This window comes from Colletotrichum lupini, chromosome 1 (genome assembly GCF_023278565.1).
Source record: "Colletotrichum lupini chromosome 1, complete sequence".
Taxonomy (NCBI): Eukaryota; Fungi; Ascomycota; class Sordariomycetes; order Glomerellales; family Glomerellaceae; genus Colletotrichum; species Colletotrichum lupini.
In genome coordinates, this window is record NC_064672.1 from 787,599 (window position 1) to 814,411 (window position 26,813).

The window sequence follows — 26,813 nt, forward strand, 5'->3', positions numbered from 1 at the left end:
TGTATGATGATCATCAATTCATAAACGTTGCCCTTCATGAGAAGCATTAGGCAGCATGATGTGTCTCCCCCCTCTCACTCTCCCACCTCTCTCCCCTCGTCTCTCTCATTCTCACTCTGTTTGTGCGTATGTGCATGTATACCCAGGACACCTTCTCTCACCCTCTCTCTCTCCCTCTCCTCTCTCTGCTCTCCCCCTCGTGATCCCATCCCCATGCAAGGAAGGAAACCCACACATGAAAAGGAGGGGAAAAAAACAAAAAACACAACTCCTCCTCTCCCAGAGATCCAAACCCCGAAAAGGAAAAAATGATAGTAAAAAAAAATCCCACAAGGAAATGAGACAGCGCCCCCAGAGCTTCCGCGAACCTCTCCTCGTCTCCTTCTTCCGCCTTCTTCTCATCGTCTTCTTCCTGCTTCGGCCCTCGCCTGCGTTGATAATCTCCAACGTGTGATGTGTGTACGCGGGATACTGACACTGAGAAAAGACCCAAACGAGCTCGACCATGTCGAAAGATCGTGCCGCTGGAACCTTTCCCCATGCTGTTGCTTCGACCCCTTCCCGTCGCTTGATGTACAATAGTCTCCATCTTTCCACAAGCTCATGGGTACTCATGATGCTCACGATGCGCACGCCCCTCACGAAAGCCAAACGCCCCTCTCCTTCACAGGCGTAACCCGATGATTATCAAGCCCAAAATCCAATTTCGGAATCTCAATCTTGGGCGCCGCGTCAACGGGCTTCTGCGCCTTCTGCGTCTTCTTCGGGCTCGCGCTCCGCGACTCGGGCGGCGGCCCGTACCGCACATCCCTCGAATCCCACCCGTCCTCCGTCGCCGCCGCGACCCAGCACCGCAGCGCCTCGTGCACGCAGCCGTAAAACTTTTCTTTGCACAGCCGCAGACTGCCGCCCAGCACCTTCTCCCACCCGGAAATCCGGAGGTCGTTGCGCAGGTTGTTGCGCTGCGCCGCCGTCGGCGTGCAGGCGATGATGGCGTTCATGAGGTCCAGGTGCGAGGCGAGGTAGTTCGTCGCGTCCCACTCCACGCCGCCGACGTAGGGGGCCGCCGGAACGGGGGGGCGCTCCGAGGGGAAGTGCCGATGCATAAAGGCGTGCGGGTCTTGGAAGGAAGACGCGCCGTTTGTGATTGTGCCGAGCGGCGCGCCGCCCTTGGTCGACATCTCGGACGGCAGGGCAATGACGTTGAGGTGGTGTAGAAAGATCCAAAAGACCTCCTTGGTGACGCTGACGACCTCCTTGTTCCAGACCGTGTACGGCCGGTCTTTGCGCATCTCCAGCACGAAGCCGAGCGGCCTCTCCTCTTCCTTGGGCTGGGGGTTGCGCAAGAAGGAGAGCACCTTTTGCGCGCGCGCAATGCGCTCCATGGGCGTGGCTGACTCAATGTATGTAAATAACACTGACGTGATGATGTTGCGTGTAGTAAACTCGCTGGGACCCTTCTTCTCGGGGTCGAACAGCATATGGAGGAGCTTGGGAAACAAGTCCTCGTGAATGGAGTGGAGATATTGCAAGGCCAGCGCTGTGGTGCACAAAGCCTTCAAGCATAATAAGTTTTCGTGGAGAAGGGCATCGTCGTGTTCCTCTCTGTTGTTCCGTTAGTATTTGCAGTTTGCCGCCCTTGAAGAAATCACAGCCTACCTCCACTCAATAGCGAGAATGCGTTTCAAGAGGCCGACAATCTCCTCCATGCCGCCTTGCTTAATAAAGTCCTCGGTCCACGAGACCGTCTCGTTACGCAGAAGAAGCCGCAGCTTGTGCAGCTTCCCAACCTCGACCAACTCCGGCTTCTGCACTTTGCGCAGATACGAAACGTAGTCTCCCGGCCCCTGGCCGAACTTGATCTTAGAAAGAATGCCGTTGCTCCCCGTCGAGCTCGCCGAAACGGGCCGCTCGCTCACCACACTCTCGGTAGACTTGCTCCGGAAATGACGACCGATGGAGGTATTCTCGCCCTTTGACTTTTTCGTCGGGGACGCGGGCTCCTTGGGGTCCTTTTTTCGCGACAGGGTGAAGCTCCTCCCGCGGGAGCGCTTGGATTGTGTCTCCTCTTTATCAGAGCCTCCAGTCGCCGCAGAGGTGGGCTCGGCAGTGGTGTCAGCGACGCCCGCCTGCTCTTTGGCCGCCATTTCCGCCCAGTCCTGTCGGATGAACTCCATCTTGATTGTATCTGCCAGGCTGCGCATCTTGTAGCGCTGATTCTCGGGGATGTTGCGCCGATCGAGCATGGCCTCGAGGTGCTGGTCGATCGCTTTAGGGTCGATGGGCCTGTCGGCGGAATCCGAGGCCTTGGACTTCGTGCTAGACCCAGCGGCGGAAAAGGCTGTGAAGAGCTTGGGACGTTGGACCTTGCTTTTGATTCTCTCCGAAGCAGAAGGTTCGCGGCCGTCCATCTTTGGCCTGCTGCGTAGGTCCGATGTAGATTTGTGCTCGGAGATGGCGGTGGAGGGGTGGTATGACTTTGGTCTCTGCTTCTTGGACAGGTCGCTCGAGGCGTCGCTTCCATAACGTCCACTACCGGCGTCGAAAGACGCCTTTCCACGCAGCCCATTGCTCCCGAGGTCCTGACTGCAGAATTGTGCGTAGATGGGCGGCGCCGGACCACCCGTCATGTCGGCGCTCGACGTCGAGCTCGGGGGTGTGCGGTTCTCCTTGTCCTTAGCCTGGCGTCGCTCCTCCTCCTCCTTCGTGGTCTTGTTCAGGGACATGGTCGATCGGGGTCGAGACAGGAAGCCGGCCAGGTTCGTGCTCGATTTCGTCTTTTTGGGTTTCTCGGGGGAGACGTCGCGTGATTTTCGGGCCTCCTTGGCCAAGGACTTGAAGGACATGTTGCTAAAGGCGGACTTGGTCGGCGAGCGCGATCGGTCTCGGTTGCTGTCTGCTACCGGTTGTTGTTTGCGGGGCGACGAGTGGTTGTTCAGCTCGCCGAGGGCCCCCAGACCTTCGGTGCGGATGGGAGGAGGAGGCGGCATCCTGCCCTCGAGCTGTGCGTAGGCGGCCGAGATGTGTTGGGCGGGCGTGGTGGTGACCTGGACGGAGGGCGGCGAGGTGAAGAGCGCAGAGCCCTCGGACTGGTTACGGCGGTGGATGAAGCTCTTGAGGACCGAAGACCTGGGGCGGCCTCCTCCATTGTTATCTCCTTCGGCGGCGGAGCCCATTGTCGAGGAGAGGGGAAATGGGGGCGGGAAACAACACGGTTCGAGACAGGGTTGTTGCTGGTATGGATGGACGGGAAAACAATGCTATCCCCCCTCCTTCGTGTGGAATGCTGGGCGGGAATACTGAAGCTTGCTCTGAAGAAGAATGAAGAAGAGACGGCCAGAATAACGGGAGGGGCGGGTGATGTAATTCCAATGCTTGGTGGATGTTGGATAAAGGCGAGAGGAACCCCGACAGCTATACGGAATTGTGTCTCTTCCTGCTCACACCATGTTTGAGAGACTTGGTGACGACGGAAAGAAAAAAAAAAAAAAAGGGCGGCAAATGCAAAGCTGGGGAGGGGAGATGGCTCAACGCCAGGCTACGTCCCGAGATTGCAATTGTTTTTCTGTTTCTGGTCGTCGTTGTGCAATAAGAAAGATTGATTGGGGGGATTGGGACGGGACTGGATGGGATGGTCGTGTCGGTGAGCTGAAGGGCGGTAGTACTGGGCACCCACGAAGGAGCGGTCGTGGGGATTGTTTACGCTAGCGCTGTTGTCTGGGTGACCACGGCGGGCGGGTCTGTTCCCCGTTGCGCTGCTCCCCTCGTATCTTATCGCGGCCCAGCCTAACGCGCCTGCAGCTCGGGGGGGTCTGCCAGTCTCGTCACTGGTTTTTTTGGAGGGTGCGGGGCGGGCCGGTAGAAGTGGAGCCCTACTCCGGTCGACTCGGTCATTGTGCGGAGACTCGGTTTGCTGTGCAACGGCCATGGTGTACCTCATTTGTTGAACTAAAGCTCACATCTAATTGTGCAATCTCAAACACCGTCTGAGGAAGACACTATTTACCTTGGTTGTGTAATTTCGAGTTGGCCACCTCCACATCGTCTGCGCAGCTGGCTTACATCTAGACATTCTCCTGTTCCGCGCTCCAAAGCTCGAATCCTCTCATAAGGTTGTAAGCATGATAGGTAGGTATATTGGCACTCGCACCCCATTCTGCAAAGCTCAAACCCTCGTCTATCGAACGCTCTTGTCTACCAAATACCGTCCGGTCTTCCTCTATGTGCCGTACCCTCCAACGCCCCCCAGACCTGTATCCCAATGGCCCTGATCATGAATCCCCCACGGATGCGCCCAAAGCCGTCTCTGAGAAGAGCAAAAAGAAAAAGCGCACAACCACAATACTTCACCAGCTCATTATCCCCTTGGCCCTATCAAATCCACCCCTCAACTGCGTCTCAGGCTTCACAACCTTGCCCTGCAAAACCGTATACTTTACCAAATTCTCGCAATCCTCAGGCTTGATCCGCGCAAGCCAGATACACTGCGCGGCACCCACATCCTCCGTCTCCGGCAGCGCGGCCGCCGTCCTCGCCTCGGGCACCAACTCCCCTCCCTCCCTGACGCGCTCCGCCTCGTCCAGCCCAAAGGCGTCGGGCCGGCGGTACACCATCACGTTGGCGCTGTACTTGTGCCCGCCGACGTGCGAGATAAAGTAGATCCCCACCCCGCCGGGCCTCTCGTCGTCCATGTCGCGGAAGAGCCCCAGGGGCCGGAGGTGGCGCTCCAGCTCCTTGCGCAGCAGCGGCGCGGACTGTCCGCAGCGGGCGTCGCGCGTCTTTTGCGAGCAGAGGAGGATCAGCGCGCTGTGCGGGCACGGGCGGCGGGAGATCTCGGGGGGTATGCTCGGCGCGGCCGCGCTCGCGTCGGTGCCGTTGCCGTTTGTCGATGCTACGGGGACGGAGGTCGGAAGGGCGAGCGGCGCGAGCGGGGAGGTGTTCGTCGGCGCCTTGTCTACGAACTCGGTAATGAGCTCCGGCACGCTTTTCGGGGTGACGTGGTCGATGATGACGAAAGCCGGGAGGAGGAGGACGGTCGTGGGTTCGGTGTAATCGCTCGAGTGGTTCGGTGTGGGGATGTTGGAGGCCGAGAGCATGAGTTTCTGTTTCGTCGCACCTTCGTTAGCGAAAACCTATCCCCTTCCTTCGTCGTCGTCTTCTTCTCGGAGCTCAGAGCTACTTACCCCATTACTCGGCGCCGCAGCCCTCCCGATAGCCTCCATCACGCTCCCCTTCTCGTCCGCAACGTCCCTCACCCAATCGCTCTTCCCCGTCGCCACGAGCGCGTGCGTGCTCCACCCCTTGACCATGCCATATAGCTCGTCGCCCTCGTCAATCTTGAAGCCCTTGGGGTACTTGACGTGGCAGCTCTCGCAGTCGTGCTCGCAGTCCTCGCCGTCGACGGCCGGGTCCGTCTTGGGGAAGAGGTCGAGGGCCGATACGCCGTGGGCGGTGCCCAGGGCGAACTTTTTGGCGCCCGTGACGAAGGACTTGAATGCGGACGTCATGGTTGCCTTCTTGTTCGGTGCTCCTCTAAAAACAAATTGAGAAGCGATTGCGGGAAAGCAAGGGCGAAATATGAATGCGACTCTCCTACACCGTAGTAGAAAGAAAGGAAACGAGGAGAATTGTAGCTTTGGAGGGGTGGAAGTCGTCTGGAGAAGAGGGGCAAGGTCTACAACTAAAGGGCTGAAGACCGGTTCGGAAAGGAAAGCAATACGGAGTACACGGAGTAGAGTCGTTCGGCCCACCCGTCGGAAAGGTGGCGGGATGTGGGGTATTTGGAGTTTGGCTCCTTTTTTTTTTTTCCCCCTCGGACCTAACAAAGGTGTGGGAAACAATGACGAGGTGGTCAGGAATCGGGAATGGAATGTTGGAGGGGAGAAAAGGTGGGATTCAGGACGGCAACACTCAACCGGCGCGCCGCAAGCTCCGTGGGCCGAAAACTGAACCAATACAGTCTCTCGTTAAAGACCAAAATGTCAAAAGCTGACCAACAAGGCACCCGCCCTTTGCTGGAGTTATATCCCCCAGTCTCCGCCGTGGTCCCGCGCGCGTCCTTATTAATGTACAAAATTGTAACCCTACAAAAGCGACGCAGTGATTTGCTTGCCTTCCCCAACGAGTGCTCGTATCACCGAGATTCCCCCCTCGCTCGGCCTCGCCAAAGGCACGGGTCCGCGGACAATACGCAGTACGTCCTGAAAACTCCGGCCGGCAGCGGCACGGAATAGCCGGTTCGACAAAAAGCCACGCGTGCGAATTTTTGTCTCGAATACCTAACCTAGCGTCACCGTGGAGGGGGAAAAGGGAGGGGAGGGGGGCCTTTTGAGTTATCAGATCCTGCGGCCTCCCACACCTCCCAGCAAGGTACCTTGATCCGTACCGGCCGGACGGAGATAAGAGATGCGGCGGTCAACATTGTAATCGCCGTCATTGGCTGCGCATTTGCCCCAGTCCCGCGAATCCACTCCAACGTTCAGACGAAGCATCCGTATCCGTACACTCTTAGGTTCTCCGTACAGAGCACTCTGTGAGGTAAGACGCAGAAATTGGGCCGGCGCTGATTCGCAAAGACACAAAAAATGGGAATCCATATTGAAACTATTAAAACGCTGTCTATACGTACCGTACGGTACCCTTTGATTGGAATCACCTTGCGCCCAACCCCCCCGTCTCCACAACTCCAACATCTCGCTTTCTCTTTCTCTCTCAGAGCTTATTGCGTCTGTTGCTTTGCGTCTCTGTTCTTGTAACATCATGTGTTCTTCTTGCGCGCCTCGTTGTACTCCTCATCCTCGCTCTCGTCCGCGCCCAGCTCCATCTTGTGATCCCCGCTCTTTCTCCGACGAAGCTTCATCGCCTCGCGAATCTTTTTGCTAGCCTCGTCAAACCCACCCGCAGAGTCCAGAGTCGTGAACCCGCTGATGTGGAACCCGCCCGACCCGAGCCCGCCTCCGCTGCTGCTGCTCCGACTCCGAGACCGGGAAGGTGGCCGCGTGGAGAAGATGCCGACGCCGCCAATGTTGCTGTACGATTCGTTGCGGGGCATCGCGCGGCTCGACTGCTGGGTTTGTCTTCTAGAGATGGACGGCGGCGTCGCGGCATCATAGGCGCTGGATGCGTCACTATCGCGGCGCGCCGGCGGTGTGCGCGGTCGGGAGTATCCGTCGGCCTTGTACGGGTCTGCCACTAGACGGGTCTTCTCGAAGTCGGGGAACATCTCGGGTCCAAGCGTGTTGATGAGATCCGTCACTTGGGAGCTAAGGTCAACGCGCTTCGCACGCAGCTGCTGGATGTTGTAGCTTGAGGCGGGGTTCAGACAGAGGACCAAAGGCCTCAGAGACTTGAAGATGTCCATGCCAACCTCGCCAAACCGCAGCGCAGCAAATGTAATACCCACCATGAGGGGCCACATGACCAAGTATGTCGTCCACCAGGGTACCCATTCAGGAACGCGACCCCAGAGATGATCCTGCCAGACCTTGTAGGTGACAATGGCCGAGTAAAAGTGGTATAGAGTCGGGGCGAGGAAGATGGCGACCAAAAGTTTCCATGTAGCCATAACGTCGCGTCCCTGAACCTTTACCGTCGAGCCAGCCAAAGCCTGCTTCGCCTTACGAACGCTAATGGCCTTGGATGCGGCGAAAACAGGGGCGAAGAGAATAAGACCGGGCAGTACGCCGATAAGCAGAACAAGGAGCTTGGCAACGCGGTAGAACAACAGGAAGATGACCTTGGGGATGGACATCTTGCCGTACTGGACCTGGTGGTCGCGCAGGTTGACGTAGCGTAGCTCCTTGTTGTATTGCTTGACAGACTTAATCACATGGACGACCCGGGCGTCATCCTTGTACTTTTCGTAGCCCATGGCGAGTCTGCGGTTTAGTTCAATGACGACAGGCAGAGGCAGCTTCTTTCCGGTGGGGTTATACAGACGTCGAGCAGCTTGAAGCATCATCAGGGTATCGTAGTCGGGGGTAGAGACGGTGACGGCGCTCAAAGCCTGGTATACGCTGTCGAGGAGCTGGCCGATGGCCTCGCGTCTCTGGTTGTTCTTGTACATCTCGACCAAGTGCCGGGGAACTTCGAAAGGAGGACCGAACTCGACGACGGCGCGACTGCGGAACTTGTGGGCGTGGAAATAGTTCATGCCAACGGGCACAATCGTCAGACCACAGTCGGGGGACTCGGCGAGGGCGCCAAGTGCCATAATGGCAACACCGGCCTTCAGGGGAAGCAGCTCAGTGCGGTCATGGCTACCTCCCTCGGGGAAGATGCCTACGCAGCCACCTGACCTCAGACGGTCAAAGACGGCCTCGTACACCTTGGTCTGATCGATGTGCGGGGCGAGCTTGTACTTGGTTCCCTTAAAGCCGGGGCTGCATCCCTTGAGGTCCTTGTTGATGAAGTTGCCATTCTCGTCAATATCATCGCGTCCGGTAAGCTGCTCAAGCGACAGCTTGCCCTTGAACGGGCGCTTTATGCGAATTTCCTCGGGTCCGATAATCTGTGCAATGTCGATGCTGGCGCCGGTCTGCTTCTTGGCAGAGGGCAAGAACAGCATGCCGTGTACCTCGCCCTCTCCTTGGCCAAACTTGGTGCCAACGCCGCGGATGAGTGTAGGATCGTTGATAGGGTCGGGCAGATAGATGACGCCGGCGCCGGGCTTGGCAGCGTCTTGGGCGCGTCCGACGGGGACGGAGCCGACCTGACGCGAACCCCAGCCGATGAAGCCATGGACAGACTTTTGCGCAATGAGGAGGGAGACTCGACGACCGGCCTCGTGTCGGAGGGTGCGCTGGAGGATGAGAGCATCGACGAACTGTGTGCAGAGATTGCAGGCGTTAGCATGTGACAATGACAGGGGGGCTTTGCTTCGACAAGGGGGGTGAGGAAGGAAAAAAAAGACAAGAAAACTGACCTGGTTGGCGTGCGGAGCGGCGACGAAGAGAACAGGACCCGACTTGGGGACTTTCCAGGAGCCACGAGGGTGAACCTCGCGGAAGAAGAGGTCGACCAGCACGCCCAAGACCCAGAGGAAGAGGTCATACTTCCAGTTGACCATGGGGTATAGCTCCTTGGGAGGGGTCGGGTTGGAGCCGCTCTGGGGCGGCGCGGCGACGGCCGTTCCAGCGTGGTCAGGCATGGCGGCGAGAAGTCGATATGCGATATCAGAGTAGGACGAAGTGTTTTCGGAATGGAGTGAGGTGAGAAAGGTCTCTTGGTGAAAATCTCGCCAACTATTGCGCCACTCCCTTAGACTTTCATCCTCGGTGGTGGTGTGTGGTGTGGAACCTTCGGGTGCAGCAGGGCGGCAGTAGCGATAAGAGGGCTACCTTGGGCGGAGCGAGCTTCGGTTTCGTGCGCTGGCATTCACGAGCTGCCAGATGGGTTTGGTGATGGGAGGAAGCGAACGACAGAGTAGAATTGTGCTTAGAGGCAATTGGTAAGGCGCGCCTGCTCTGGTGGTGGTGGTGCGACTGGCGACAGCAGTGTGAGAGAAGAAAGCCGCTGACAACGACTGCGAGATGTGAGGTGACCAAAAATTGGGAGGGATGTATTTCTGGAGAGCCCGGGCGAAAGAGAGAGAGCAGGGCAGCAGGGGAATGGGAGTGGTATGCGCCTGTGGAGGCCGGGGGTGGTTCCCCACTACGTCGGCCAAGCCCGCGATATCATCCAGTCTTAGGTTGTCCCCAGACGCCCCTCTTCTTTTTTCCCTTCCGGTGCGATATTCCACTTTTGACTTCTCCTTTCTTTCTTCTTGGTTCTTTGCTATACGCTCTGCTGCTCTGCAACCGGCCAAGGGAATAGGAAGCGTCTACCCACTTGTATCAACGTACGATTCCCCAGCCGTGGTGCGATGGGGGGATCTCTGGTATCCAGCAAAGATTAGATCGTTAGGTTGTTTAACCTATTCGGCGCCAGAATGCGGGGGGTAGCTGAGCTGCAGACAACCGACTACTAAAGAAAGCTCAGGGCGTACAGTGGCACAAGACCTGGCAGGATGAAGAAAACCAGAAGCTGGGACGCTATCTTACGTCAAGAGAGGCGAATTTGGAGTAAACGGGTCAGGGCAGCTAATTATCTCTCTGCCGTACCTCCAAGGCGACCTGACCCCTCACCTCAACCGGTTGGCTCTCCTGCATTTTGTTGGGAAACGTCGCAGACCTCATGATGGAGGAGGGGAAGGGGGGGGGGGGGGGGGGGGGGGCGATATTCAACAACTCGTGCTCTCAGTTCCCGCAAAAAGGCACCTTTTCCCATCGCAACCTATCGGTAATGGTTTCATGGGGAAAGGCTTCCGTATGTCCGTCCGAGAAGCCCGGCTTCGGCTGCGGTCAACCTCGGGGACGAGCAATGCGATTCCGACTTAACATCGTCGTATGCCGTAGCACCCCCGCCGTGGCCCGGGAATGAGATTTCAACGGCCCTGCAGCTGATGTCTGTCAAGTCTGTCCGTACCTACGTTGTCGTGCTTGTGACACTTTGTCTGGGCTGCTTCGTTTTCTGACGCGCTGCGATGTGCACTTTGCAGCTCGTTCGGCGCTAGAACCTGCATCAGTGCTGAAGATGCCGTGGGATCATGATTACCTTAGTACCTTACCTAGCACTCCCGGGTGCCTACGTCAGAGCTGTGCTTACATGGTCTGAGGTCTAGAGCAGATCGCGTGCGGCTAACAGCCAGCTGGCGTTGCATTTAGACCAGGGTGGGGTCCCTTGGAGTTTAAGGCTGAGACGGTCCTAGTAGACGTTCCCCTTCTTAGTCGTCAATCGCTCACTTTTGAGGTCGTGATTCTCAATTGCGTTTGGTTCAAAGCCTCTTTGGGAGCTCTCACCTCAGATAGGGGATGAGGACCATGGGACTATTTGTGAAGACAATGTCGAAATAGAGCGGCAAAAGATTTGTTATTGAGTGTGTCATACTTGAGCGTAGGTCACTGCAGTACGTCAATGAGCATCTCATCCTGCCTTCTCTGCGTTAGTAGATATATGTGACAAAGGGAATTCGTTATATTCCAGTTGACATGAAGGCTGCATACGTTAAGCAGACAAGCTCATCAGGACAATCTAGAACAGTTTCAGACTGTAGTAGAAGAGCTCCTCTAACATGATGGAAGTCTACATGGAAAGGGGGGTACTTCGAATGGGAGAAAGACTACTCTCAAAGCCTCTTGCTACTTTAAAGCTTAGTAGAGATGGCAGTGGTTAAATGACCAAGAGCCCAAATCTACTTCTAAGTAAGATGGATCGATTATAATCGCAATCAAGCACTAAGAGAAAGGGCGAAAAAAATGGTAATGTAGTTGAGAGGCCCGCTTTGAACCTGCGCCCCCCACCATCGAGGTATTTCTTAGGATTTCTCCAAACCACCAGACCAAATGTGTGACTGGTGGCGGATGAGAGATTCTCAATGGACTGGATAGAAGAAGTCAAGGCAGGAACCGGGCAGGATGCTGTGGTGGTGTAGTAAGTTTCGCTTGGTCACGTGGAGTGAGGAGTTGAAAGGCTGAAGGGGTGGGATGGGCGACATCGTGGCTTTTGTATACGGCCTATGGGTGCCGTGGGAGTATTTGGGTCTGTATAGACCAAGCACCTTGGTGACGTGTGAGTTTGATGCCCAAAGGACGGTCAAGATCTTCTGCCTGAGGTAGGGGCCAAAGAGAATGAATATGGTCTCACAAGTGACGCGAGGACAAGGCTCATCAGCTCTTTATAGATTGGTTTCCGTTCAGTCACTTTCGATGTCAAAGAGGAGATTGGAACCGGAGTGACTGGGTAGAAAATAAAGCGCACCAAGCCCGAGGTAGATAAGACTGATCGACATCTTTTTACCACGGTCAGCTACATCTCAAATACCTACCGCTTGAAGGGGCTGAGAGCTGCCATCACTCAGACGAACTCACCAACACGCTTCTCATCCAAAGGAACCATCGTATCTCACAGTAGTTCCTTAAAGATAGAATATCTGGGTCACGTGCCAACAATCATTGACTGAAACTTGACGAATCCTCGGAGCCTCGAGGAGCCTGGCTGTGAAGATCACCGTGTAATACACAGGTTAGCTAGATAGCGACTACATGAGGACATGCTCCTTCTTCTCTACGGAATACACCATCATAAACACACTTTCAAACATAACGAGCCAAGTGAGATAATGGAGAGCCAGGCCCATAGATGTGAAAACCCTATACACACCGCCCGCGACCTTTGCATATCAAGCTCTCGTGTCATCGCACTGACACCACCCAAAAGCCGGCCGCATATGCATCTGTTCTTCTCGCATACCACTCTCATATCTCCCACTGCCCGTGCTCTGTCCAGCATGAACTTCCGTCTCGAAAGTTAAATACAAACAACACCAAAGATGCGAACAGTCTAACCTGCAACTACAGTTGGAGCGGTCTAGAACGGCGTTCGATCATCTTGGCACAAGGGGCGGTGCAAGCAACAGCTTCCCCTTCCGAGAGGAACAAAAAAGCTTAGGTTGGGATTGTCATGCGGCCCGCGCCTTCATCAGGTTCGAAAATGCTTATTTCCTTTTCTGGTACTGCCCTCGAGGTTCCTCTGCGAATATGCAAAAAAAAAAAAAAAAAAAAAAAAAAAAAAGTCGCTTCTCGTCCATTTACAACAGACCTGCCTCGGCCTGTCTTGGATTTCGTCAACGTTGGCAGTCACCTGCTGTCGTCCCGCTAGCTCGGGTCCTTTCCCCTCTCTTCTCTCCACCGAGCTTCGTGATATGACGATGAACGCATTGATCTACGCAAGGAAGTGGGTGCTGCCAACGGAAAAGGATCACCAAAATGCCTTTGTAAATGCCGGGTATGGGGGGACGGGGTACCCCTGCTTCAAATGCTTGAACGTCGTTTGACAACGAAGCAGGACCCGGATTTTTTGAGCTCAGCTCAGCTCAGCCTCCTTCTCCAAGTGTAGATGAGAACCTGTGGTGCTTTCAGTAAGCTAGTTCATCATGCGCAAAGCCGCGTCCTTGATTTTGAATTGGTAGGGTAGTCTTGATCGATTTGCATTGCTCTCGCGCGTTGTCTGTGGGGATATCATACTCTAAAGGTCTATCAAGCTGTCCTCCCCATTCTTAGCCATGTCGTCCTTGGCCCGCTGAATGACGTCGATCCAGTTGGGCGGCCTGCACCTCTCCTTCGCAAACAGCTCCTCGGCGTCGAGCCCGAATTCGAGCAGGCTATGCTCGTCCGTCCACTCGCCCATGCCCATGAGCCCGATGGGCACCTTGCCGACGGTGTCGCCCCCGGCCTCGCCCCCGGCCTCGCCACCGGCGCCGAGCTGGTCGTGCGGCACCACGTAGCCCGCTGGCATCGTGACGCCGGGGAGCCCGCAAAAGTTACCCATCCAGACGTACTCCATCGACCTGATGGTGCGATCGCCGTCGCTCACGCCGTGGGTGAGCTCGCCCTCGTGCATGATGGGCCATCCCGCACACGAGGTCGTGGGCGTGACGATGATCATGCCCGGGTACATGCGCCAGAGGTGGGCCAGGTGCTGCATGAGGAGGCCGCGGAGTTTCTGTGCGAGGAGGTAGTCCATGGCGGAGGTGACGCGCCCGATGGCGAGGAGGATGCGGTTCGCGGGCGTCAGGTTCTTGGTTTCCGGCAGGAGTGTCGCGCCGTCGGTGAGGACTGTCATGGCGTGGGCGAATTGGCCCTCGACGAGGAAGGGAATGTCGATGGGGACGGTGACGTAGCCGTGGTGAGTGACGAGCTTCGCGATCATGGTACGGCACATGCGCTGGATAGCCGGGTCTGCCTGTGCAAACCACGCCTCGGGGATACCAAGGACCTTTCCGCGCTTCTCGCTGGGTGACAGGATAAAGGGAGATGCCTGGATGAACTGAGAGTCGGGGTGCGGCGCGCCGATGGTCTCAAAGTAGGTCGCCAGAGACTCGATATCAGCGGCTATGGGGCCATTGACAGCGCAGCTGTTGCTGTGATTTGGGCATGGGTGAAAAGAGATGCGGCCGTGGGTTGGCTTCAGACCGTAGACGCCGCACATGGAAGAGGGAATGCGAATGCTGCCGCCGCCGTCGCTACCGAGGGCCACAGGAACTAGACCAGTCGCAACTGCATAACCAGCTCCCGATGAGCTCCCACCGGTGTAATAGCCACGGTTGTAGGGGTTTCGCGGTGTTCCGTAGATGGGATTGTTTCCAGTCGTATCTACACCAGGTTAGCTTGAGAGGCCCCAGGCGTTTGGAAACTAGAGGCTCACCAAGTCCAAATTCGTGCATCGACAGCTTTCCGAGCACGACAGCGCCGGCATCTTCCAGCTTCTTAACACACCAGCTGGTAATTGACTGGCCCGGCGCCGCTGGGGTCGTATAATCGTTCCTAGACCCAAGGCAAGTTCGGTATCCGTCGATTTCATATTCGTCTTTGACTGCCGTCGGCACACCGTCTAAAGGACCCAGAGACCGCCCCTCCTTATATCGCTTGGTAGATGCCTCGGCAGCGGCCAACACCTGTGAGACTTTGGTATCAAACCACGCGATGGAGTGCTCGCCGGGTGGGTTCGTATCGCGCCGAATCAAGGGGAGAATAGCGCGGGCCACAGCAAGCGGCGTGACTACACCTGAAAGGTACATCTCATGATAGTCGTTTACGGAGTAGTATTTCAAGGGGTGTGGTTTCGCCTTGACTGCGCTTTCACGGTGGAGAACCGCCGGGTCTTTGGCTTCGTCCGTTGGTAGTGGCAGGACGGTTGGGTCGTATCGAGGTTCAGCATCTTCAATATGCTTGCGTATCTTTCTCAGACTTCCAAAGCCCGCATTGCTCCAGATGAACGATCTGATAAACCATAGACATTCCATCCTGATGTGTGTGAGTGATTGCGAGGGAGAATAAGAGTAAGAGTTGCTGCGTCGAAGAACTTACGCCCAAGCCGCTATGACCAAGAGCCAACCTCTGAGAGGCGGATTGCTCTTCCTGACATTCTTGTATGGAATGGGCGGTCTAATTGCGTCAGTTACCGATCTGTTGTGACAAGTCCCAAGACCCCAAGTATGCTTATTGGAGGCGATATGCGCATCATGAACGAGACAACAAACTTCCACCACTCAGCTTTACAAAGCACAGAACAACTTACCCCGGGATCGGGAGAGGATAGTTGATAAACTTCTTGCGTGTTTCGGAACTCATAATGGAGCGGCTGTGGACGGTGTAGGCCGTTGCTTCGGAATCAGGTCCGTTTTCGGGTTCAGATCTCGGTATCAAGTCGACTTCAGGCCCAATGTCACGATGGGTAGAAGCCGTTGAGGGTGCCATTATTTGGCAGCGCAGGCGGATGAGGAGTCCGGGAACAAGCTTATATAGATTTGTGTCGAGTTTGTGTCGGAAACAAAAAGTAAGGTTGATGCGCTGGGGTGCAGAGGCGCCGGGACCTCCCTCGTATGGGAACACCGGGCACGACCATGCAACAGATTTGCGCCTAGGCCTTTCGAGCCCACGAACCACGCCGCAGTAGCCGGAGAGGCAAGGAAGTCTATCAAACAGGAGGCGTCGTTGGTGTATGGATCTCGAGGTTTCTCTTGCCACGGCAAAATGGCAGCAAGCCCCTCCCGCTCTTGATTGTCAGCAATGATGGGCAGACCGTATTCTTCTTGGGTCTCTGAAGCTCGCGCTGTCACGGTTTTCTTCGACGCGAGGCTGGGACGCCTTTTCTCTTCAATCCTAGCTATCGGGATGCTCGGTCGACCGATGTAGTTCATCCCTGCCTTTGACCATGCAACCCTGCCTTGCCTTGCCTTGGACGAATGCGGACAAGGTGAGGTGAGTGCTTATACATGCGGTGCTAATGCAGGTGAGCTACCTTGGGCAAAGTTGACTGAAGTGTCGAGATGGAGCAGCGACATGACTGAGCTTTTTCTTATTTCGGTATTTGACTGACAATACACGGCGGAACCATCGTCCTGCCATGCCGTCTATACGGAGGTACACAGCTGATTGCATATCGGCAGGTTTTCATGCGGTAACGTGAGAGGCGCCTCAGTCAACAACGCAAGCCGTGAAACAAGGATGGAGCATCGCATCCCGCTTCCCACCTCCAAGTGCCAGAGTCGCCGAGTAATACATTAGCCGCTAGCTTGATTGACGCAGATATGGAGCATCCTGCTGTTCCGCGGAGTGCCGTTCCTGGTAGCTGATCAAGCCGGAGCCAACCGGACCCCGTTGACGCCTTTTAGTTGATGAGAGTTACAGCGATCCGGCTTCGGGAAGGGAACCGCTAGCTCGTGCTTATCCCAAAGACGGGCCACTGATGTCGTGCCACGGTTTGGAGGGGATGAAGTCATCTGTGGAGGTACGTATCGAGGATGTTCGCTGCACCGAATGTCCGAAGATGGTGGGGTACCCGGATGGTGGAATGTTTCTGCACCAGCCACATGACCCTATGCTTCGCTTCCGCTTTCCTCAGCCACGAGTCAGCCACATCTTCTTCCGCTGTGCACGTGTCTCTGATGACCTCAGCCGCAAAGCCACATCCCGATCGGAGTAGACAAGCAACGTCTTTTCAACGTGAGGCGCGGTCGATCCTAGCCCGGATGACAGACATGATCAGAGTCATTGATTTGCTTTTTGACAAGACTTGGACTAGGACATGCGCGCTTTAGACTGGCGGCCACATGATTCATCGAGCACTCGTTAGCATTTGAGCACCCTAGCGCCAAAGACTCTCCTTTACAGAAACCAACATCCACTACCACCACCAAAAAGCGCCCCGCCTGCGTCATCACCACCATTGCGTCGTCTGCTCGTTTGTTTGCTACGCGGCTACTCGCGCATTCGACTGTCGCTACGCAACTAATTTCGGTTCTTGCTTGCAACTACTGTTGCTTGTCTGATTCACTTGATCGGCTTGGCCTTCTGGTTGTTCTTACGACCAGAGACTTGGTAGCAAAATACCTTTTTGCAGCTTTCCCTTCCAGCATGACTAGTGAGCTTTGGACTATTTCACAACGATATCTCGAACCCTGAAGGTTCTCAACTTGATCAATGGCTACACCAACCCTAGATGACTTAGTGGTGAGCGACTCTTTACTCGATGGCACTTCTGCATTTTCCCTTGATATTTCATGAGAACATCACCATTTTTGAGAGAAGAAGAGGCGGCATGAAAACGCGTCACGAGCAGAAGCCATTTGAGGGGTTGAAGCCAAGGTGTATACTGATGACGTTCGTGTAGGCGGAATTTCCCCTACTAGATCCTACTGTCGTTATCGCAATCGCGAGCGAAATAGATCTTGAAGATGCGAGCCAGCTCACCGACGTTCGCGGGATGCTGCAGAGCATAGAGCAGAATGTGCTGGTCGAAGAAGCGAGCGGATTCAATGCCAGCGGTGTCCCGGACACCATCAGCTCCGGTGATGGGGGAGTCGATGCGCGAGACAGCTCCACGGTCTCGGAGGGGCTTCAGCCGAGGGACTCGGATTCCTCTGGAACCAGGCTGACGAGCCCGCCTCCATCTGAACCGGATTATGACGTCCCCCGTATAGCAACCTTTGACGGCGACTCGGATCAAGAGAAACTCTTGCAGCTGCAGGATATGTTCTCAGACCTGAAGCCGCATGATGTGAGCTTCGCGCTCAAGAAAGCCAAGGGCGACTTCCAAGCCGCCCTGGAGACCTTGTTGAACATTCAGTATCTTGAGTCCATCGGCGAGAGGCCAAAGGGCATCGATGGCTTCGCGGATTCGGGGCTGTCCCAAAAGGCGTCCGGGAAAAAGAAAGCCAAGGGGAAGAAACGAAAAGATCTTCGTACGGACCTGTCGTCCAGCTCAAGTAGCATCAATGAAACTTCGCCTGTCATTGATGAAAATGAACGTGAGTAAAGCGGAATGGCTACAGAAAGCATCAACTGACATTGCTCAGGAGTTGAGAAGATCCTGTTCATCGTGGAGAAGCTCGATCTGCCGTTCGATGAAGTCTCGGACGTCTTTGATGCGCGGAAAGGCTCAACAGAACTGACCATCATAGAGTTTCTCGATCGTTTTGTTAAGCAAGGTGTAGGTGCCTGGACTGGCGAAGACGAGCACCGGAAGCAGTACATTCAGGAACTCAAGAAGCAATTCCGACACATTCCCGAACAGTACTTGTCTCCCCTCGACGAAGTCACACGTAGCGACCATCAGTGGACAGAGGAGGTTGCTACGTTGCTGAATCGTTACTATGGCAAGTTGCCCGCCAAACGCCTGGACATCAACTACAAGCTAGCGCCTTTGACGACGGAAGAGCTGGAGGGCTCGTCCGATGGCTGGCAAAAGGTTGCCTCGCCAAAAACGTCACTCATGTTGCCCATTGGGCGGCCCCTGAACAGCCCAGTTCTCCTGAACAGCCCCTCGTCAGGACCCCGCACTTATCAGCAGGCCATGGACACAGCTGGCATGTACCGCGAGGCCAGCAGTCACTCTTATACGACTGCCGGCCAAGTGTACAAAAAGGGACATTTGTACAGGCAGGCAGCAGGATACTATGCAGATCGTGGACGCGAGGAGGCGCGCAGTTTCGCCAAGGCAAAGAGCGTCGCGGCCGATATACACGTTTCCAGCACTAGTTCAGGAAAGTCGATCGATCTCCACGGCGTTGAAGTTGCGGACGGCGTCCGAATCGCTCGTGAGCGCGTTTGGGACTGGTGGAATGGCCTCGGCGAGTACCGAGCAAGAAAGGCGGCCGAAGGCTTCACAATCGTTACAGGCCGTGGCCTCCATAGTGCCGGAGGTGTGTCGCGACTGAGACAGGGCGTTATTGCCGCCCTCGTCAACGACGGATGGAAAGTATCGATCGAAACTGGGAGCTATCGTGTGACGGGTCGTCGTTGATTCAGCTAGACTGACAGACGAGGTGGTGGTTGTTGTTGGAAGGAATGGCGCTTGCTTGCGTCAACTTGGCAAGTCTGGGCCCGGCTTCGAGAGCCTCGGATGCTTCCGAGCAGGCACCAGCATTAAGCAACTGTCCTGAAACCTGCATAGCCGTCGCCCGGTACTGCTGTGTTCAAAGTCTGAATGGTGGAGCATCGGCTTGACTGACAGCATATCTTGGTTAGCATTGTCAATCGGGCGTTCGAGAGAGCGAATAATATTGGACGAATTCTGGGCGAAGACGATATCCCTTTGGAAATTTCGACGTTGACAGGATAGAATTCTTGTTACATCCATGCTGAGACTACCTACTTGGTGCATGTAGACAGTGTACAGCTCAACTACCTAGTAGAAGAATGTTTGATCATGAGGTGCTTCTTGACATGTCGATGTTCGACTTCAAGCAGTTGTGAGGTAATGCTAAGACGGCTGCAATTCGACCGGTACAACAGTAGTATATTCCAAAATACTTCTATGAATACGAACCCATGGTCTGATGAGACTTGAATGAGGCTAATACAATCCCTTTCGACGTTCCTCCAGCAAGCCACTAGCCTACGCGTACCTCAGCGTGCCCAGCACCCCCGAAGACGGGACTTTGGTAAGATTCGCGACGATCACCACCGTAACCGTAACCACATCAAAGCCTAAACCAGACCCCAACGACACCAAAACAACTGATACATGTCAATCCTTCTCCAAAGAAAAAATCCGAATCGCGCCGCCGCTGGGCGTTTCTTTACACCCAGTTCGTCCGGCCGGCCAATTATAAGCTTCCCCTCGTGAGGCGGGGGTGGTTTGACGTTGGTGTGTCACTAGGTCAAAGTGGACCTCCAGGCACCCGAATTCCGGACAACGTCAGTGGATGAACGACTTGGAGATCCCGCATGGCGAAGCCGGGGCGTGCCTCCGCGGCTCTCGGGACCCTTTGTTGCCATTGGTGAAGAGTGCGGAAGGGGGAGTGTCTGTTGGCTCGAGGGATGGGAGCCAAGCTGGGTGCGCGTGAGATTCCAAGGCGTACTCACGTTGACGGGTGTCCATCCTACTATCTCTCTCGGATATGGGTCTGTCTGCATGCTCTGGTTCTGATTCTGGTCTCCTCTTCCCTTGAGTCCAATACTGAACCCAAAGTATCTCTCTCACTTTTCACTACACACACACACACAAACGCACACAAACGCACACAAACACCGCATTGCTTACCTGCTGCCTCTTTCCATTCGTGAGATGGGGCACGACTCAGTCTCGTATATAATAGCCTCTCCCTCACCTCCCACCGTCGGATGAAACCTCTCGATGCCTGTCTACTCGGATAAGCAAGCACTGTCCTACACAGACAACACATACCACTACCCACCCCACGATATAGTATACGACCTCCCCTCCACCAAGTTCCTAGGGTCCCTCAAAACAATGGCCTCCTCCCCTCCGGAAAACAGACCGTTGAACCCCAACGTCGTCTTCCGCCCACTGACCCCTACGTCCCACCACTCATCCGCCTCATCCCACAACGGCGGCGGCTCGGGCACGTATTCACCCCTGGTATTCCTCAAATTCATCATCAACTCCGTCGCTCTCCTGCGCTTCATCGCCGTCGCCCTCAGCCTCACCCTCGTCATCCTCGAGTGGGACGGCCGGAGGCGGTACGAGAGCCTCTCCAAGGTCTTCATCTTCCTGGCTACCCTGCAGCTGCTATGGCTCACGTTCGCGCTCTTGGCGCAGGGCGGGCACAAGCGGAGTGACCGGAATAAGCCAGTCATCGTCGACCTCGGATGCGTCAAGTGTATCTTTGGCCGCCGTGGACGTCGCGGTGATGGCGGTGGTGATGACGACGAGGAGAGCCACGGTGGGATGCGTAGGTGGTTCGACGGTGATGATAAGAAGAAGAGGAGGGCTTTGGGCTGGCTCTATACTGCTCTCGATATCACGTTTGCGGCTGTTTCTTTCACGTCTGGTGTCATTGCTGCTGGTGAACCGTACTGCTGGCACTACGAGGACCACGTTGGCATTGCGGTCGTTGCCATCATTGTTGGGTAAGTTTGTCTTCCAATGTTTGCCAGGCCTGTTTCTCTGGATTCGCCGCTGACAAGAAAATCACAGTGTGCTTGAGGCTGTCATTGCAATCGCCCAGCAGTTCTCCATCTTGAGGCGTGCCAAGGTCCAGGTCTTGTGGGACGAGGACGACGAAGACGATCTCGGCTCGCACAAGTACCGAATCCGCCTTCCCCAGGCTCCGGAGCAGAGACATGCCCCCATGTCTGTCTCGGCCGAGTAAGCCGTTTACTCCCTCGGAGAAAATCAACCCAAATTGAGAACGAGAAGCTCATCCACTTGGTGATTTACCACGACCTTTGGCGGAGCGCAAAGGAGAAGGATACGATAGACATGATGACACTATGGACGAAGACTGGCCTGGAGTTTGTATGACGAGTGTGCTTTGAAATCTGGTTTGGCATCAGGCAGGACGTAATCCATGTCCATCTCTAAATCTATATAAATATAAATGCAGGGCCTCTAGAATAGGGACACTTCAATCATCGCATCCCATTTCAAGTCCCCATTAGGAGCTCCTTCTCTGACTAACAGTCGCACCGCATCTATCCCAAATATCTCTACTGCTCAAGATGGTAGTGATGAACATGGCAATCCCAACAGTTCCCGGCTGAACGTTGACCCAGCCCAGAATCACGCCCGGAATAAGGCAATCCAACGAGTCGGAAAAGATCTTGCGCCCAAGGCTCTTGACCTTGGCCGCGACCTCCCTCTGCCACCGCTTCCTATCCTCCCGTCGCTTCATGACAATAGCCCGGAGACGAGTACGTTCAGCCTCCCAATCAAGCTTCTCGTCCTCTCCTCCCTCATCGCCTTTCTTTTCGTCAGGGATAACAGCAGCAGCAGCAGCAGTTTCCTTCTCAGCACCTCCCTCAACGGCAGCCTTCTTCTCAACCGGCTTTTCCCCCGTGCCGTACCCATGCCCATGCTGCGGCACTGGCGCGTACGCAAAAGCCTTGAGCACCCTCGTCAAATTCGCAAAGACGCCCGCCGCCAACGCAAGAAGCCAAAACCGCTGCGCCTCGACGTTCAGCGCCCGCGTGCGCTCGGCGCCAAAGTAGGCGATCTGCGGGACGCCGAGGAGTTCCGGGAGGGTGAGGGACTCGAGGCCACCGTAGAGGCCGAGAAGGGTGAACTTGATGATGTCGAGCCAGGTCTCCAGACCCACGCCCTGGCTCTTCTTGGCTGGCGAAGATGGAGACGAGGAGATGGAGGTGAAAAGATTGTACGACGTGCCAAACGAGTTGAGGAACCAGAAGAAGCGGATGAAGCGGCGCGTGAGGTTGAGGTGGCCTCGTAGCGGGCCGAGGGCTTCGAGGAATGGTGGGTCTGCGTCTAGCAGGGCGAGGGCCACGAGGGATGGGTATGCTGAGAAGATTGCGGTGAGGGCTTGGAGGCCACGGAGGATGCGTTCGAGGCCGGCTTGAGTTTTGTGTGTCAGCTTCTCATGAGCATGATTGTGAGGGTGGGCGGTGAGCAGGGTGGTGGGGATGAGTGAGAGGCATCGTCATCTTAGATCGTGATTGATGCGAAATTGAGGCATCAAGATAGGCCGAACCCAACGTTTCAAATATGCAGTGTATGAGAGTGCTCAGTCGAGGTAGTACTCACCACTGTCAGACCCAAAGGCGACAAACTGGTCAAAAGTGAAAGAAGTCATCTCGGCGAAACTTTCTCCGCTAAAGGACAGATAAACAAGAAAGCAAAACAAAACCTAAGTGCGTTCTACTAAAAAATCCCAGTAAGAATACTCGAGGAACAGACGGAGCACAATCTCCAACCGGCCGAGGGAGTTGTCGTGGGTAGACGGGGGGCGGTCAAAGAAATCGGAGACGGTAGTTTACAGAAACCCCCGCCCGCCGTTCTTCGGAGGAGTCTCTTTGGCCGGTGGTGCAGCCAGCCGAGTCCCGAGCTGTCCGGATGTGTGGGCCGAGTGGAAGATCCCTGGCATGCTTGCGGCTTTGCATGAAGAGATGAGAAATACAGTGGCCTTATTGGACAGATTTCTAGAGGCTTAACGCCGATAGAGTGGCTTGAAGAATTGACGTGTATGATTCATAGACTCTCATACATGATTCAACTACCCATGGGTCCGGTTCAGTTTGTCGATTGATTGTTAAGGTTTTCTGCCGACATCTCATTTCTCCAATTAAGGTCATCGCAATAGCATGGGCAACAGTGTGTACAAGTTGAATAGTCGTGAACAAATGAACTCCAGCGCATTTAGGGCTCTGCTAATGTACTACTAATATATACAAGCCCTCGGGCGCCGGTCTACAAGCATGCAAAAAATTTCAGCCTTTTACTGTCCCGGTGAAACCAGCTTGCCCTGAGCCCGGGCAGTCGGCTCCCAACCACCACCCAGAGCGTTAGCACCGCCGTTCAGCGCGGCGTACTCCTCCATTCTCTTCTCAAGCTCGGGGCGGAAATGTCTAATAAGACCCTGGAGGGGCCAGGCGAAAGCCTCGCCAAGAGCTAGATAGGAGTTATTAGCAATGGGAATCATTGACGTCATGAACGAAGATACATACCGCAAATAGTGTGACCCTCAACTTGCTTGGTGAGCTCCTGAAGCATGTCGATCTCGCGTGGCCGGCCCTGGCCCTTCTCGAAACGCTTCATGATCTGGTCGGTCCACTTGCTACCCTCTCTGCAGGGCGTGCATTGACCGCAGGACTCGTGGGCGTAGAAGTGGGAGAGACGGCTAATGGCGCGGACAACGTCGGTGCTCTTGTCCATGACAATGACGGCGGCAGTACCGAGACCGGACTGGCTGTCCTTGAGACCGTCAAAGTCCATAAGCTGGTTGTCGCAGATGCTCTTGGGAAGAATAGGGGTGGAAGAGCCACCGGGAATGACGGCCAAAAGGTTGTCCCAGCCACCACGGACACCGCCGCAGTGCTTGTCGATAAGCTCGCGCAGGGGTATCGACATCTCCTCCTCGACGGTGACGGGGTTGTTGACGTGACCGGAAATGCAGAAGAGCTTGGTGCCCTGGTTACGCTCACGGCCAAAGCCGGCGAACCAGTTGCCACCACGTCTGCAGATGGTGGGGGCGACAGCGATAGTCTCGACGTTGGCGACGGTGGAAGGGCATCCGAAAAGACCGACAGCAGCGGGGAAAGGGGGCTTGAGACGGGGCTTTCCGGGCTTTCCCTCGAGGGACTCGATGAGGGAGGTCTCCTCACCGCAGACGTAGGCACCGGCACCACGGTGGATGAAGACGTCGAAGTCGTATCCAGAGTTGCAGGCGTTCTTGCCAATCAATCCATCCTTGTATGCCTCGTTGATGGCGTTCTGGAGAACGGCAGCTTCGTGGACGAACTCGCCGCGGATGTAAATGTAGGCGGCGGTGGCGTTCATCGCTCTGCCGGCGACGAGGCAGCCCTCGATAAGCTTGTGGGGATCCTTTCGCATAATCTCGCGGTCCTTGCAGGTTCCGGGCTCGCCCTCATCGGCGTTGACGACCAAATATCTCGGCTTGTCGTCCTTGTCCCAGTCCTTGAAGTTCATGAATGACTGCGCGATTGCCGTTACGTTAGCCCGTTGTTCCGCCCCTTCACTTGATTGCCGCGGCAATAGTCCAGCAAAATCGCAAGGTGGCAACCTACCCATTTCAATCCTGAAGGGAAACCGGCACCTCCACGTCCACGGAGACCAGAGGCCTTGACCTCGCTGATGATCCAGTCGTGTCCCTTGAGAATGATCTCCTTCGTCTTGTGCCAATCGCCCAACTTCTTCGCGGAAGCCAGCGTCGGGGGCAACCGGCCGTAAAGATTCTGGAAAATACGGTCCTGATCCTTGAGTCCGCCGTAGGTTCGTACTGTCGCAAAGTTTCGCGCAGCCTGAGCGGCCTGCGCGGGCAACCGCCGTGGAGTGGCCATCGTGGGCGTTGGGGGGGTATTTGGTGGTGGATGGAGGTTGTCGATCGGAGGAATTCGTGGTCGTGGAACACAGCTCAATTGCACCAAATCGATGATGCTTATTTCCAACTGGCGTTGATTGGCCAATGCGGGTCATTTAGTCAGCGAAACGGTCACGTGGGAGCGCGGATGCATTAACCGGGGTTATGCGCTGGGGCCGCTCCAGAGAATCGACGTCGGACTCTACTGCCCCACGGCGAGCTATCCCATCACTAACACCGTTGCGCGCCGCATCTCGGGCTCCTATTCGAGCCTGGAATCGTTACAGGCGTCACCGATAATGCACCTTACATCATTCGGCTAGGATTTGCATTGGGTCGGAGCAATCCAGGACACGTACCACAATGTCGTCTAACAAGCGGCATTCTATGCTGCCCGCCGTCTCCAATCAAGGCCCACGACCTCCCGTTAGCTTCTCGTCATCTCTTACCGTGGCCGACAGCGCCATTCTCGTCGGAACACACTCAATCACGATTCAGTCGGAAAGCGTATTGCACCCACGATCGAAGCTGGAGACCACGAACGGCAGCATCCTCATCGGTCGGAGGTGCATCATCCACGAGCGGGCTCATATCGGCAAAGTTGGTAACGACGACGCCAGCGGAGGCATCTCGCTCGGAGACTACGTGACGGTAGAGGTTGGCGCCACCATTGAATCCGGAGGCACAGATATTGGAACAGATACGGTAGTTGGGGTCCGATCTCGGATCGGACATGGCGCTGTCATTGGCAAGGTTGGTGCCATCTTTCCATCAGACCAGCTGGGATGGCCAACTAACTGCTGCAGAACTGCACAATCTCGCCTTTGACTGTCATCAAGCCTGGCGAAAAGGTCCCGGATTTCACAGTGGTCTACTCGAATGGGCAGAGACGGACGGATAGGCGAGGAGTCGCAGATTTGAGACATAAGGCGCAGGCGCGCCAGATTGATGTGCTTAGAAGATTGATACCCAATAAGGCCGAGAAATGGCTGAGTTAAGAATGGAATAGAAATGATACCCCATGATTCAGCTTGACTGAAGTATTGATAAGTTATGCAAATGATGACGTTCCCCCGGGTGGTAAACATATTCAAAATCCGTGGGAATAAAGGATTCACGACGAAAGCTTGCCAGGTATATGTACGAAGACCATCGGAAAAGTCACCGCCCGCAGTAGCCGAGCGGTATACAATTGGTAGAAATAGATGCCAACGAGCGCTTTCATAGACACTCGAACCTCGCCAGTTCGAGTGTTGAACTTTTGCCTTTTTTCTTTTGTGTCTTTCCTCTAGAATAGCCACCTCTCTTCCTCTGCTAATGAACGCAACAAAATGAATGTGGATTGATCATTTTGACCAGAACCATGAGATTGGCTACCTTGAATCTCTCCATAAATACGGAAGCATTGTCCGGATATGTTACACATGGTAGCTACAAAGCTAAAGAAGAAAAAGAAAAAATGACAAGAGTAGACCGATCGAGGTCTATTCGGGGCCTCTACATCTCAGAAGCCCCTCGAATACGCGGCCAATTTCTTGTCGATATCTAGAGATGATTCACTCCTCGTAAAGACTGGAAAGATTAGCCTAGTGGCAGGAATGAGATGGAGAGGAGCCGCACGACAATCCTTGCCAGACAACAACATCGCCATGGAGGATCAAGCTGCCCTCCCGTAACTACCTTACATCTGTCAACTTCTAATTCAGCCAGTCCGGTCTTGGCATTACTTTTTATGCCAGCTTGAAGGGCTAAGGGAAGCCATAGCGTGGGGGTGCCAGGGGGTGTTCCTGGTTTCTACTATCTGATACAGAGCTTTACAGCTTGTAAGAAAATGGTTTAACCTGGCCTTGCTCATTCAAGACTATCATGTAGTTACCGACAGAATGCACGCACACGGGCTAGAATGAACTCGCGACGTTCAGAGCTGCTTCTCATTCATAGGTCTCCAGCATCGCTGAAACCACATATACATAAAACA

At 55.2% G+C, this 26,813-nt stretch overlaps 11 protein-coding genes across 11 annotated transcripts; 4 read left to right on the forward strand and 7 right to left on the reverse strand.

Annotated features, from left to right (window-relative positions):
- Nucleotides 1-638: 638 nt before the first annotated feature.
- CLUP02_00251 (GTPase binding protein Rid1) lies at nt 639-3,176 on the reverse strand (the record flags this gene model as incomplete). Its single annotated transcript, XM_049279303.1, has 2 exons — nt 639-1,605; nt 1,660-3,176. 2 exons carry the CDS (start codon nt 3,174-3,176, stop codon nt 639-641), a joined length of 2,484 nt encoding a protein of 827 aa, XP_049135260.1.
- An 84-nt stretch (nt 3,177-3,260) lies between these two features.
- Nucleotides 3,261-4,155, reverse strand: CLUP02_00252 (uncharacterized protein; the record flags this gene model as incomplete). The annotated part of the gene is made up of 4 exons (XM_049279304.1): nt 3,261-3,439; nt 3,619-3,913; nt 3,960-3,998; nt 4,063-4,155. 4 exons carry the CDS (start codon nt 4,153-4,155, stop codon nt 3,261-3,263), a joined length of 606 nt encoding a protein of 201 aa, XP_049135261.1.
- Nucleotides 4,156-4,346: 191 nt separating this feature from the next.
- CLUP02_00253 (uncharacterized protein) lies at nt 4,347-5,507 on the reverse strand (the record flags this gene model as incomplete). The annotated part of the gene is made up of 2 exons (XM_049279305.1): nt 4,347-5,102; nt 5,184-5,507. 2 exons carry the CDS (start codon nt 5,505-5,507, stop codon nt 4,347-4,349), a joined length of 1,080 nt encoding a protein of 359 aa, XP_049135262.1.
- Nucleotides 5,508-5,851: 344 nt separating this feature from the next.
- CLUP02_00254 (uncharacterized protein) lies at nt 5,852-6,596 on the reverse strand (the record flags this gene model as incomplete). The annotated part of the gene is made up of 3 exons (XM_049279306.1): nt 5,852-6,083; nt 6,186-6,283; nt 6,357-6,596. 3 exons carry the CDS (start codon nt 6,594-6,596, stop codon nt 5,852-5,854), a joined length of 570 nt encoding a protein of 189 aa, XP_049135263.1.
- Nucleotides 6,597-6,757: 161 nt separating this feature from the next.
- CLUP02_00255 (acyltransferase) lies at nt 6,758-10,175 on the reverse strand (the record flags this gene model as incomplete). Its single annotated transcript, XM_049279307.1, has 5 exons — nt 6,758-8,824; nt 8,924-9,271; nt 9,339-9,459; nt 9,519-9,820; nt 10,125-10,175. 5 exons carry the CDS (start codon nt 10,173-10,175, stop codon nt 6,758-6,760), a joined length of 2,889 nt encoding a protein of 962 aa, XP_049135264.1.
- Nucleotides 10,176-13,062: 2,887 nt separating this feature from the next.
- On the reverse strand, nt 13,063-15,880 carry CLUP02_00256 (amidase; the record flags this gene model as incomplete). Its single annotated transcript, XM_049279308.1, has 6 exons — nt 13,063-14,189; nt 14,242-14,840; nt 14,904-15,002; nt 15,115-15,510; nt 15,564-15,742; nt 15,812-15,880. 6 exons carry the CDS (start codon nt 15,878-15,880, stop codon nt 13,063-13,065), a joined length of 2,469 nt encoding a protein of 822 aa, XP_049135265.1.
- A 62-nt stretch (nt 15,881-15,942) lies between these two features.
- On the forward strand, nt 15,943-19,968 carry CLUP02_00257 (smr domain-containing protein; the record flags this gene model as incomplete). The annotated part of the gene is made up of 14 exons (XM_049279309.1): nt 15,943-15,947; nt 15,986-16,075; nt 16,133-16,195; nt 16,227-16,446; nt 16,494-16,541; nt 16,662-16,959; nt 17,038-17,048; nt 17,209-17,845; nt 17,894-18,820; nt 18,883-19,000; nt 19,065-19,145; nt 19,205-19,288; nt 19,423-19,627; nt 19,699-19,968. 14 exons carry the CDS (start codon nt 15,943-15,945, stop codon nt 19,966-19,968), a joined length of 3,057 nt encoding a protein of 1,018 aa, XP_049135266.1.
- Nucleotides 19,969-20,175: 207 nt separating this feature from the next.
- On the forward strand, nt 20,176-21,154 carry CLUP02_00258 (uncharacterized protein; the record flags this gene model as incomplete). The annotated part of the gene is made up of 2 exons (XM_049279310.1): nt 20,176-20,912; nt 20,980-21,154. The coding sequence occupies 2 exons, from the start codon at nt 20,176-20,178 to the stop codon at nt 21,152-21,154; spliced, it is 912 nt and encodes a 303-aa protein (XP_049135267.1).
- A 285-nt stretch (nt 21,155-21,439) lies between these two features.
- CLUP02_00259 (NADH oxidoreductase) lies at nt 21,440-24,815 on the reverse strand (the record flags this gene model as incomplete). Its single annotated transcript, XM_049279311.1, has 6 exons — nt 21,440-22,353; nt 22,543-22,610; nt 22,703-22,843; nt 23,238-23,406; nt 23,463-24,450; nt 24,543-24,815. The coding sequence occupies 6 exons, from the start codon at nt 24,813-24,815 to the stop codon at nt 21,440-21,442; spliced, it is 2,553 nt and encodes an 850-aa protein (XP_049135268.1).
- Nucleotides 24,816-24,845: 30 nt separating this feature from the next.
- On the forward strand, nt 24,846-25,158 carry CLUP02_00260 (uncharacterized protein; the record flags this gene model as incomplete). The annotated part of the gene is made up of 2 exons (XM_049279312.1): nt 24,846-24,871; nt 24,960-25,158. 2 exons carry the CDS (start codon nt 24,846-24,848, stop codon nt 25,156-25,158), a joined length of 225 nt encoding a protein of 74 aa, XP_049135269.1.
- Nucleotides 25,159-25,198: 40 nt separating this feature from the next.
- CLUP02_00261 (transferase hexapeptide domain-containing protein) lies at nt 25,199-25,833 on the forward strand (the record flags this gene model as incomplete). The annotated part of the gene is made up of 2 exons (XM_049279313.1): nt 25,199-25,588; nt 25,642-25,833. The coding sequence occupies 2 exons, from the start codon at nt 25,199-25,201 to the stop codon at nt 25,831-25,833; spliced, it is 582 nt and encodes a 193-aa protein (XP_049135270.1).
- Nucleotides 25,834-26,813: the final 980 nt, after the last annotated feature.